General features: G+C 37.9%; 1 protein-coding gene across 1 annotated transcript in view; it reads left to right on the forward strand.

Moving 5' to 3' along the window:
• The window catches only part of NBAS (NBAS subunit of NRZ tethering complex), a 272,797-nt gene that overhangs the window by 103,443 nt on the left and 156,918 nt on the right, over window positions 1-12,436 (forward strand). The window contains exons 24-25 of the mRNA XM_033124755.1: window positions 4,721-4,906; window positions 6,280-6,453. Of these exons, the coding sequence (XP_032980646.1) occupies window positions 4,721-4,906; window positions 6,280-6,453 (360 nt within the window). The remainder of the gene's footprint in view (window positions 1-4,720; window positions 4,907-6,279; window positions 6,454-12,436) is intronic.

Genomic DNA, 12,436 nt, shown 5'->3' on the forward strand with positions numbered 1-12,436 from the left:
TAATAGAAAATTTCCCAGAAATTAATGACTTAACCGCGATATATAGGATAAATAAAATATGGAAATGTTGGGTCATGACTATTATAGGAAGCAAAGTCAGTGAGAAATCACTTTGAATAAGGAGAGCTGAAGTTGAAGATTCAATTATGTGGTGTTGTTTGGTTAAATACCACAGATTGTTGTCTGGGATGAGAGCAGCTCATGGTAAGCTCTTTAACAAAACAAAGTAAACCCTTCCCTTGATTATATAGTGGCTGCATTCCAGGGATATTCTGCGTAAATTACACCATTCTGAAACACATTCATTACACAACTTTTGTGTAAAAGTTGAATGAAGTTCTGATCTAGATTCTGATCATTGTAACCAGGGTTTTCAGGACATTTGAAAGGTAGGCGAGAGTCAGGACAAGTTGGTTTAGTGGGACTGCCCTACTCATTGTGGGACGTCTAGCATTCCTGGCTTCCACCTACTAACGTCTGGAGGTCCCATGATGTTATGTGTTGGATAGAAATGTTTGTGTTGCACAGAAATGTCTCTTCGGGTTTCCAGAATGCCTCCTGGTGGACAGTTATGCTCCCATTGGGAACTATAGTCTTAGACCAGTATCCTGCGCCTGGAAGTGACCAGTTCATACTGGTCACCGTAAGCAAAGCCATCATTTCTTTGCTAATCTTGGAGAAACTCACTTGATAATAATTGACGAAGAAAGCTCTCAAGTGAGCCAATGAGGCACATTTTTGTACAAGTAAGTGGAGGTTATGAAACTTGCATCTAGACATTTTTTTGATTCCAGTGGCACCATATGATTTACAGGAATTTTACAAATATATGGAGTTTACTATTGTCTCTAACAAAAAAATGACTCTGTTTGGACCAGTTTTGTCCGAGCACAGCAGTTTCTTAGCTGAACTATAATAGATAGAGCTTTTTGAGAGTAAGGAGAAATGTATGTGTGAGCGTATTCATGTATACCCACTTAAATAACTGATTTCTAGATAGTTCTGTTACTTGAGATAGGAATGAGAATTCAAAAATTTCTCATGTGTATAAAAAGTGCTGGGCAACTAGCCTCATGCATTTCAAAAGATTAGTAATGGCTCCTCAATTTGTAGTGTTTAAGTATTTTGTAACCCAGATTTCAGACATTAGGAAGTAGAAAGTACAGAGGTCCCACATACCCCTTCTCACGTGCCCTCACCCCCCAGCCATCCCTGTTAGTAACGTCTTCATTTGAATACCACATTTGTCACAACTGATGCACCAAGATGTCCTTCAGTAGGTGAATGGATAGACATTGGTACAACCACACGATGGAATATTCTTCAGTGCTAAAAAGAAATGAGCTATCAAGTCAAGAGAAGACGTGGAAGAACCTTAAATGTATGGTACTAAGTGAAAGAAGCCAGTCTGAAAAGATAAATACTGTAGGATCCCAACTCTGACTTTCTGGAAAAGGCAAAAAATGGAGACAGTGAAACGAGCAGTGGTCGCCAGGATTTGGTGGGAGAGGGATGAATAGGCAGAATGGATGCTTGTCCTTAAACATTTGTCCAAAGCCACAGAATGTACAACACGAAGAGTGAGCCGTAATGTAAAATGTGGACAGTGGGTGATAATGATGTGTCAACGTAGGTTTATCAGTTACAACAAACGTACCGCTCTGGTGGGGATGTTGATAATGCAGGAGGTTGTGTATATGTGGGGGCAGGGGGCATGTGAGAAATCTCTGTGCATTCTAGTCATGTTGGCTGTCAACCTAAAACTGCTCTGAAAAATAGTCTATTAAAAAAAACTCGGAGCTTTCTGAAATTAAAATTTTTAACAGTCTAAACGATAATTCCTAGAAATCCTGAATTGTTATTTGAGTAATTAGGAATAATTATAAAGAAAGAAAAGTGATTTGGAGGTGCTTTACTTAGCTGCGTTGTATTCTTTCTTTCATTTATTTTAAAAACGCTTCTAATATAGGTATTGTTCTTTAGTTTCATTTGATGTATTGATGTTTCACGTGGATTGTGCTACAATTAAAGTGATAGCTAACATAGTTTCATCTTTTTCATTTTTAGATACTTAATTGATGCGGGACTTCTTTTTCCTTAGTGCCTACAAATGCCTTTAGCAAAACTTTTTTGTTGGTTTAGGAAAATGTATATAGTGGTGAAATTTATCCAATGAGGGCTCGGAGTTTGTGGTATAATTTTTTAAGTTGTGTTCAAGCCTACTTTTATTTAACTTGGCAGTTATTTGATTCTAAAACATTTTTACTTCAATATTTGGGAAAACAACAAATTCAAAGTTAATATTAGAAAATGAATCTGGATCACAAAATTGGTGAGTGTATTACAAATTGCTAATATGCTGTGTGTTCAAACTATTGCACAAATTTATGTTTTATGCATCAGGTTTTCTTCACGTGCTTTTTGAAAATTCACCTGAGTTAGAGATTTTTGTTGTTGTTGTTGGTAAACAATACAGGTAGATGGATCCTTTCAGAAATGAGTTATATTTTTATTATTAGACATCTGTTGAAGTATTCCCAGCTTGCTCCTGTTTTGCCTTATGCTTTTCTTTTTTTTATAACTACAGTTTTCCCCTCACATTTATTTGTACTGCTCTTTCCAACTGAGAATGTATTTCTTCTTATTCTCACTTCATCTTTGCCTGCGTCTTTGAAGGGCTTAGGTTGGACCTTTCATATTACTTGGCATTTTTTTTTTTGTTGCATTACATGGCTGCTCCCTCTTCTTTTCTCCTCACACCCCACCATTCCCTCACCATTCTCAGCAATGATTTTGTTCTGTATTTCATTGGGAAATTTGAGAACTCACTTGCATTCGTCCTTACTTTTTCCAGCTTTTCCCTGAGCTCTTTTCTTGCCTTCAAGCTCCTCCTCGCTTTGCCTCTATTCTGTCTTCCACACTCCCACCTGCTCAGGATGCTTGTCAGTCGTCTAGTCTCTCTCTTCCTGGTTCTTCAACCTCTCCTCAACTGTGTGCCTTTTTTTCCCCCTTGTGATAAAGTTCAAATCAATCCTATTTTATAAATACAACAGCAACAACAAATAGAGCCGTATTCTCCCTGGCTTCTATTTTAGCTGTCTTCTTTCCATCAGTCTGCTCCTTGTAATCACTTTCTCAATGTGCTCACCCCTCTTTTCCCTAGCATCTGGCTGTCCTTACCACTCAACTGAAGCTGTATCAGTAAGGCTCGCGGTCCGCCTCCTCCTGTCCGATTCCTTTCATCTGTTACTTAATAGTGTTACCCTTTGACATGAGTGCTTTCTCTTTCCTGCAAGCTCTTCTCCTCAGGCTTCTGTTGGACCCTTTCACTTCTGTTCTTGTCTTTGTCTTTGCCGTTCATTGTAGTCTGATCCATATGGCTCATGTTCTTTGGCTTGTCCCTTAACTGGTGCTGCTCTGTCACTAGAGAGTCTTCTGTACTAATACTAGTCATTGGCAGTTCTCAGAACCAGTCTGCCAGGTTTCAGTCCAGTCCATTTCCAGTTCATCATTCAACAAATCCTTACTAAATATTCTTTCCGGGCTGTGCATCTGTGACGAGCCGCAGTGGAAATCGTTAGGTAGCACTGCCTGTCAGGGAGCTCTGCACATTCCTAGCTCGGCAGGCAGTGTCCTGCAGCGCCTGGCCCCTCCCGATGGCTCCAGCCGTGTTTCTCATGGCTTCATTTCAGACCTCCTTTTCAGTCTTGTGGAACTAACTGTGCTCTTACAACACACCATGCATCTCTGCCTACCATGCTGTTCTCTGCCCTTCTCCTCCCTCTTCACCTGCTAACATCCATTAATTCTTTAAAGCTCATTCTAAGTGTTCTCTCTGGGAGACTTTGTGACATGCTCAGATCCTACGTGCCCTCTGCTTTGAGATCATACTCGTCCACTTACCTCATTCTACTTCCATCATTGTTTTACTGGATTGTGTTTCCCATGAGATGGAGAGGTCTTTGAAGGAGAGACCTCGTCTTACTCAATTTTACATTCCTAATACCTAGAACAGTGCTTAGCTCATAGTAGGTCCTCAGTAAATCATTGTTAGTCTCGGAGTGTGGGAGTCAGTAAGGACTAGATAGAGGCACTACAGGTGTAGGCTGCGCGAGGTAACTTTGCCATCAATCAGAAGGGTAGGGTGATAGGAATGATTCAGATTGCTGTCTACTGAGCATCTAGAGGAAAATCGTTCTTCGTTTTGTCTAAGTGGGGGGGTCTAAATACTTGAATCGAGACAGAGAAAAAGTCTGTCAGTCGTTCAGCTATTGATTGAATGCCTTCCAGACTGCAGAAGGATAGGTGCTGAAGAGGAATACAAAAGCAGAACATTGTTTTAGGAGCAGAATGTTATAGTGAAAAGAGGATTAACTTGGCATCGTCGTTAACTAGCTATGTTGTTTCCCCTGCCTGTTACTGTTGTCAGAATTAAACAGAGAAATACATGTAAAACTGCTCTGTAAACTGTAAGGCTCTACCAACTTAAGATTGTGGTTTTCCCCTTATTATCTTTACCTTCTGAATTTCTTGCTGATTGTTTCTTTGGAAACAATTGATGCTGATAGATTTGATAAAGAAGTTTTGTATTAAATAAAAAAAATGTATGTTATTGCTAATGTGATTTTTATATAAACTGATGGCAAGAGTAGGTTCTGTACAGGAGGCTCTATGGGAAGGATATGCTCCTCAGAGACTTACCACTGTGTTTCCATTTTAGGTTGACTGTGCGTTGTCACTCATTCGACTTGGAATGGAGCGAAATATTCCTGGTTTGCTGGTTCTCTGTGATAATTTGGTTACTCTGGAAGCGCTGGTTTATGAAGCCGGGTGTGATTTAACCCTAACCTTGAAAGAACTCCAGCAGATGAAAGACATTGAAAAACTAAGACTATTGATGAATAGTGTAGGTTTTATTTTAAATTTCTTTTTAAACATTCCCTATGTACCTTTGATTAACGTGTGTCTCAGAGCCAAAGATGAAATGTCCTCCAAACCTGAGAACTTAGTAAATAAAGGAAGGTTTCTTGACTTTTTTTTTTAATTAAATTTTATGAATAAATGACTGAAGACGTCCCAAACTATTTTGGCTGGTTTTGTACCCTTGCTTGCCCTTTATTCATACTCATCTACCTGTAAGTTTTTATCCCCCGTCCAGTGAAGCATATTTCTAAACTAGCTGTCATTCTAGTATTCATGTTTCTGATCCTTCACTGTGTGGAAATTCATAAGTAGTTACCTAATTCAGGGTCTTAAAAAAAAAAAAAGAAACGCCTGCAGTTTAGAGAGCTGTGTGGTGTGTGAAGGAAACATCTTGGCTTCAGGGTTAGTGTATTCAGGAGAATTTGCCCAGCCATTCTTAGGTTTTTCTTGGGTCACCTTGGGGACAAAGTACATCCCCAAAGTTAGGGTCTGGTTTCTACCAAGTCCACTGAATAAAGAGAAACCTTTGACTCCAGATTGATGGGCCTGGGAGTGCTGGCTGCCAGACTCGTTTCTTTCAGTCTTTGCTTTTGGCAGCCTGGTGTGAATGGGCCGGATAAAGGTGTGGGCACCGCTGCCTGACATGGTTCCCTCCTCTCCCTCGTCTCTTCTTTCTCTCTCTCTCTACTTCTTTTCATCTTCCTTTCTCTGTTTCATCCCTCTCATCAATCCCCTTACCAGTCCCCCTTTTCTCTCTCCCTCTCTCCCTACCTTCCCTTTTTCTTCTTTTCCTGATAATCCACCCCGTGAAAGTTGATTTGTGTTGTATGTTAGACTCCTCTTACGAGATTTAGGTGTTATCTCTTGGGGTCATTAAGAAAAAGTATTGTGTAATTTCAGTGATAATGAGTAAAATTATGTTTGTCATTTGGAGTTTCATGAAGGTGGGTGTAAAGGGGCAAAACAAAACAGGAGGAAGAAAAGGAAGGGAGAGAATCTGAGAACAGATGAGATTGTTCTCAAGTGGCTCCTTTCTAGAGCTTCTTTATGCTGATCTCCACACACACTTCTGGGCTGGAACCTGTGCTCTGGAAGACCTTCTGACCCAGTGGTAGAGTGTTTGTCTTCCAGAGCTGGCCTTAGGCTGTGAGGGACCCCAGAGTGATCCTGACTGAATTGCTGGGCTGAGGTGCTATTAGCCCCAGGGGTCCCAGGCAGTAGGTGATTCTTAGGAAGTGTTGATCTTTCACTGTTGACCTCGTGATCATCTGTGAGTTGTAGAGCTTAGAACTTGTTGTCTGCTATAATTAGGTATTTGATGTAACGTGTATTTGTTTTGGTTAATTATATTTTCAGTGTTCTGAGGACAACTATGTGACAAGTGCCTACCAATGGATGGTTCCCTTTCTTCATCGTTGTGAGAAACAGTCTCCTGGTGTGGCTAATGAGCTATTGAAAGAATATTTAGTAACTTTAGCCAAAGGGGACTTAAAACTTCCACTGAAGATATTTCAGCATTCCAAACCAGATGTAAGTAGACACTCTAACATCTTAAAAGTCTCTGCACTTTTTCTCTTACAGAATTAGGTTTTATTTATCTTTTTTTTTTTTTTATAATAGGCTTTGCAAGTAATTTCCTTTTAAACAGAAAAGAAAATGGTTGTCATTTTATTCTTTAAAAATGTTTCAACAGTTCAGTCCAAATTTGGAAGTTCATAAAATTATGTTTATTTTAATTGGTTTACTCCAGTCAGTCCAAAATTTTTGGGAAGTTTATAAAAGTATATTTGTTTTAATTGATTTACTGCGAAGTTTGTTGACTGTTACATTTTGTAAACTGGCAATACCAAAAAGACTAACAGTTGATAGGTATTTAATTCTTACTTGTATTGGCAGGTGCTTTACAAGTGTTAACTCATGTAATCCTTATAACAATCCCGTGAGACAGATATTTTTATTAATATTACAGGAAAAGAAAATTGTGAGTTAGAGTGGTTGTGCATTTGCCCAGGGTGACATAGTAAGGAGTGGAACCAGGCTTCAAACATTCTAATTTCACAGCTATTCTTCTTGTTTTCTTTTTTTTTAATTAAAGTTTATTGGGGTGACAATTGTTAGTAAAGTTACATAGATTTCAGGTGTACAATTCTGTATGACATCATCTATAAATCCCATTGTGTGTTCACCACCCAGAGTCAGTTCTCCTTCCATCACCATATATTTGATCCCTTTTACCCTCACCTACTATCCTCCTACCCCTTTACCCTCGTAACCACTAAACTATTGTCTGTGTCTATGAGTTTTTGTTACTTCATTTGTTTGTCTTGTTCTTTTGTTGTTTTTGGTTTATATCCCACATATCAGTGAAGTCATATGGTTCTCTACGTATTCTGTCTGACTTATTTCGCTTAGCATTATAATCTCAAGATCCATCCATGTTGTCACAAATGGCACTTTCATCTTTTCTTATGGCAGGATAGTATTCCATTGTGTATACCATGTTTCCCCAAAAATAAGACCTAGCCGGGCCATCAGTTCTAATGCGTCTTTGGAGCAATATTTAATATAAGACCCGGTCTTATTTTACTATAATGTAAAACCGGGTCTATAATATAATATAATACCCGGTCTTATGTTAATTTTTGCTCCAAAAGATGCGTTAGAGCTGATGGTCCGGCTAGGTCTTATTTTCGGGGAAACACGGTATATATCACATCTTTATCCAGTCATCTATTGAAGGACATTTTGGTTTCCATGTCTTGCCACACACAGCTGTGTTCGTAACCGGTATGCTTTACTTTATTAACAGCAATAGAAGAAGAAAAGGTTTCTGCCCTTGACTGCCTTCACATTATTGATGGAAATCTTCAGGATCTCATAAGGAGATCTTATAATTATTCTGAATAACTCATATTTGCTTAAGACTACTATAATTATAGCTCTGTATTTCTATAGGATTCAAATAGTTGTTTAGCTTCGCTGGTGGTAAGTCATGTTGTTAAATGTAGCAAGCCTCTGCAAAGTAAATAACCTCTTCATTTAGCCAGAGCGCAAAAGTACTGTCTTAGGAGATACTGGCTCCCTTTCCCTTGGAGAGGACTCAAGCAGGATGGCATGGTCAGTTGAGGCACAGAATTTTGTAGCGAGGTTGAAAGCATTCGATTGGGACTCAAGCAGAATTATTTAAGGCCTCCTCCAATCCTAAATTCCAATTGAGTGTGCTTTCTTGTGTTGACCTTTGTCAGCAGTCTGAGGTCCTCTAAGGTGTGTTGTCGTAGACCCTTGTAATCAAGATAAAAATGAAAGCATTGCTTAGTTAACCTTACACATTTTTTGGTTTTTGGGTAGCTTGTCTGTGAGAACTATTATCTGTTCATTGGCTGTTTAAAATTTCCCATCTTCTTATATGCAGTTTCCACTTAGTAACTTGGTTTTAAATTGGGTGGTTTGCTGTGAGCTGAGGATGGGCTTGTTTTGACAGCGGAATACTGTGTGAGAAGCAGGATGGCTTGAATATGAATGTTTTATGAGGAAGAAAGAAGTGACTTTAAATTCTTGTCAGTGATGCTTCTTCCATAGTCTTGTAAATGCTTTGTATATAGTCTTTTGTTTTACTTGGCAGTTTAGCATGTGCCTTTTGAATAAAACATACAGCCATTTGCATTTGTTGAACTATGTAAACATGAAAGCTGAGAACTCTGGTGTTGCTGGGCTCTTCCTTTCTAAGCCCATCTCTGTATGTCTGTCAAAGTTACCTTTTACTACACAGATTTGATCCTGTCATGATCTGTGGAAAACTGCCGATGGCTTACACTGCCTGCAGGGTAAACGTTGACTCTCTACAGTGGCGTGGAAGGTTCTTTGTGGTCTGCTTCTCGGCTGCCTCTTCAGCCTCGTTTCCCTCCATGAATGCACTAGTTCACTCGCTCTGAACTTCTCATGGCTTCTTCACCCTGTCAGGTTCTTTCAGGCCTTTTTGTGTTTTCACAGGTTGTTTCCTTGGTTTGGGATAGTCGGCCCCCCTTTCCTGCATTTAAAAAACACCCATCTGTCCTTCAAGACCCTGCTCTCTAAGATTCCCTCTACTGTGAAACCTTCCATGACTACCTGTGCTGTGACAGGTCTGTACCTGTCTCTGTAATAACCCGTGTCATACTGTGTTGTAATTATTTGTTTAAGTTTGTCTCTCCCTTCCTTTGTTTCCTATGGATGTTCTCTATGTGTCATCTCTTTCTTTATTACCAAGGATTAGTATGATATGCCTTGCACTTTGTAGAGAGCAAGTGCTCAGTAAATTTTGGCCGGGCGAATGAATGAATGAATGAATGAATGAAATTGGGTTTTATTATGATGCTTCAGGTCACTTGATTACATTTGTTTGCTTTAGTGGGATTATACTTGGAGCATTGCTCTTATTTTACCTGACTGTTTACAAAAATAATGTATCCTAGATCTGCCATGAATCACGTACCAAGTATTTTTAGTAATATAATGGGCACGATGATTTCTGTATCAGACAGCTTAGGCTAAGTTATGCTGCATCAACCACTGACTTCTAAATCTTAGCAGCTCACAACAGTAAATACTCATTCCTCACAAGTGTCACGTAGGCTGTGGTTAGGCTTCTGCTGTGTTCCATGTCTTACTCATTCCAGGACACAGGCTGAAAGAGCAGTCCCCTTTTCTAACTTGTGGCGCAAGAAAAAGAACAAAGTTGAACTACTCGGTGGCTCTTAAAGCTCTAGCTCGCAGTGGCTGGAGTTCCTTCCCTCACATGTCACAGGACAAGGGATGTACCGGGCAGACCCTGATGTTAACAGAGCAAGGAAGAATTACCGTCTCTGAGGAACAGGGGAGTGAATAATTGGGAACAATGACACAAATACAGATTTGTCTTACTGGCGTTCTCCTGTCTTTTATGACATCCAAAAGCCCTCATCTCTGGTTTTAACTTTGTTCTTTGCTTGACTCTGCCTTTGGAAGGTAGAACTTGTGAAGAAACTTGGATAAGTTTGGATAGAGATGATTTAGGAATAAAATATTCTTCCTTTTTGTATTGTTCTCTGTCTTCTATATTAGTATTTTTCGAATGCCTCTGTACATCAGACTGGATTTTTTATTTTTAATAAAATACAGTTTTCTAGGCCCAACCCAGAAATAATGGATTAGAATTTGGAGAGTATGTAATATGCTTTTGACTATTTGGTGATTCTGATGGAAAGCCAGGGTTAGGAACAACTACTTTAAATGTCCATTTCTTCTTTTAACAACTGGGAATTCATTACATATCATAGTCTCTTAGGTGCCAACTTCTCAGTTCTTTTCTGATTACAGAATTCAGTGGGTAATTATAGTTTTAAAATTACTTTTTGTAAATTCATATTGTAGAATATTTAGAAAACTCAGAAAAACAAAGATGGAAATAAAATTTTTGTTTTTGGCAATTTCATTGACTAGATAATCTGAAAACCTGTCTGCTCTAAAACATCTAGATGTATTCATTCACTTATTCAAAAAAAAAAATCTGTTTAACTGCATAGCTGAGCTTCTAAGAAAACAAAAGAAATCCCTACAGACCAAGTGAAAAGGGAAGTAGGAGTCTAAGAAATACTCAAGAGAAGGAGGCAGTGGCTAAGTGGGATGGGGTTTGCAGTTGACAATTTCTAGAGCAGTGAATTTTAACACCTCTTTGAGATAGAAGATGATGTCGTTTAAAATGGTGAGTTAGAAGTGAGACTTCTGCATAATGTCAGGGCCTTTTCTCTAATTATGAGTGAATTTGAACATTTTTCTTACATGTTTGAGAGGCATTCTCTCTTTAGGTGAATTGGTCATTGCTGCTTTTTCCTCATTTTTCACTTGGATTTTTGTTCTTTTTGTGCCTTGACTTTTTAACAACCCACATACATTAGTGTAATTAGCCCTTTTTTTTTGATATCTGTTGTGAAAATTTCTCCCCGTTGGTAGGTTGTCTTTTGACTTTGTTTATAGTGGATTGTGTCATGCAAAATTATCTTTTTATTTTTGTGTAGTCAAATTGATCAATCTGTTCTTTTATTGCCTCTGTATTTGGAGTCAATATGAGGAAGCCTTTTCCTACTCTAAGGTTAAAGAATTCACGCATGTTTTCTTGTAGTACTTGTATGGTTTTATTTTTATGTTTAGATCTTCAATCTATTTGGAGTTTATTCTTTCGTATAGTGTGAGATGTGAATCTAATTGTATGTTTTACCAAATCGTTACTTAGTTTTCCCAGCATCATTTATTAAAAAAATTTATCTTTACCTGAGTAGTTTGAGATGCCACCACATTTGTGATAGACCAAAGTTCCATTTATTTGTGGATCTAATTCTAGAGTTTCTGTATTCTGCTGTCTCTTTGTTAATGCACTAGTACCACACTGTTTTCATATAGAGATTTTATAGTTTTTAGTTCTGCAAAGGTAGTATTCCTTTGTAGTTTATCCGCAGTTTTTTTTTTTTTTTGGATTTTCTTTTGTTTGTTTTTCCATTTGAAGTTCAGTATTAGTTTGTTTAGTTCCACAAAATAAGCTGTTGGTATTTTTAGTGTGATTGCACTGAATTTATAAATTAACTTAGTGAGACTAGTATCTTTATAATGTTCAGTCACCTATTTAAGAAGATGGTATTATTCTATTTGTCTATGTCTTTTTGAGTGTCTTTTCAGGAATGTTTAAATTTTTTCCTCATATAACATTTAGCACATTTCTTGTTAAATTTATTCGTAAGCATTTAATTTTATCTGTTTCTGTTATAAATTGAGTTTTTCTCTATTCTATTTTCCTTATTTTCTCTGTTTATTATTTGTGTATATGAAATTTATTGATTTTTGTATGTTAATTTGTATCCTGAACGTCTCTGATTTATTTATTTATTTATTTTATTATTATTGTTTTTTTTTATTGGGGAAGGGGAACAGGACTTTATTGGGGAACAGTATGTACTTCCAGGATTTATTTCCAAGTCTAATTTTTTTATTGCTTGATTCTCTGGGGTTTTCCAGGTATCCTATCTTATCATCCATTGTTATTTTTTTCTAGTTGTCTGTAGTGCATAATTTTAAGACTTTTTTTTAAAAAACCAGACTTTTCCCCCCCTCACATTTCACCTTGCTATGAAGCGTGGAAAACAATGTGCTCTGCATGGCGGGGGAGGACTTATTTCACTGACTTCTTAGGAGTCCTAGATGCGCTCTCTTCTGTTAGCTGGAGGTGAGCAAGTGAATGTTTAATAGTTAGTACTGATATATTAGGACGGGAATACTGAAGAAGAGAGTAAGTGTGTTTTCCTATAGAATATGAAGTTAAGTTACATCTTGAATCTAACAGGGCAAGAATAAAAAGTATCTTAATAATTTGAGCATTATGACTTATGTACACAATAGATTGTATTAAGATAGATATACTGCATAGCATAGGAAGAGAACAAAAAGAAATCAAAGGAATGCATAGAAGAGAAAGGATCTATGTATGAGAGTGGGATGAGGATTTATG

Source organism: Rhinolophus ferrumequinum, chromosome 13, assembly GCF_004115265.2.
Source record: "Rhinolophus ferrumequinum isolate MPI-CBG mRhiFer1 chromosome 13, mRhiFer1_v1.p, whole genome shotgun sequence".
Taxonomy (NCBI): Eukaryota; Metazoa; Chordata; class Mammalia; order Chiroptera; family Rhinolophidae; genus Rhinolophus; species Rhinolophus ferrumequinum.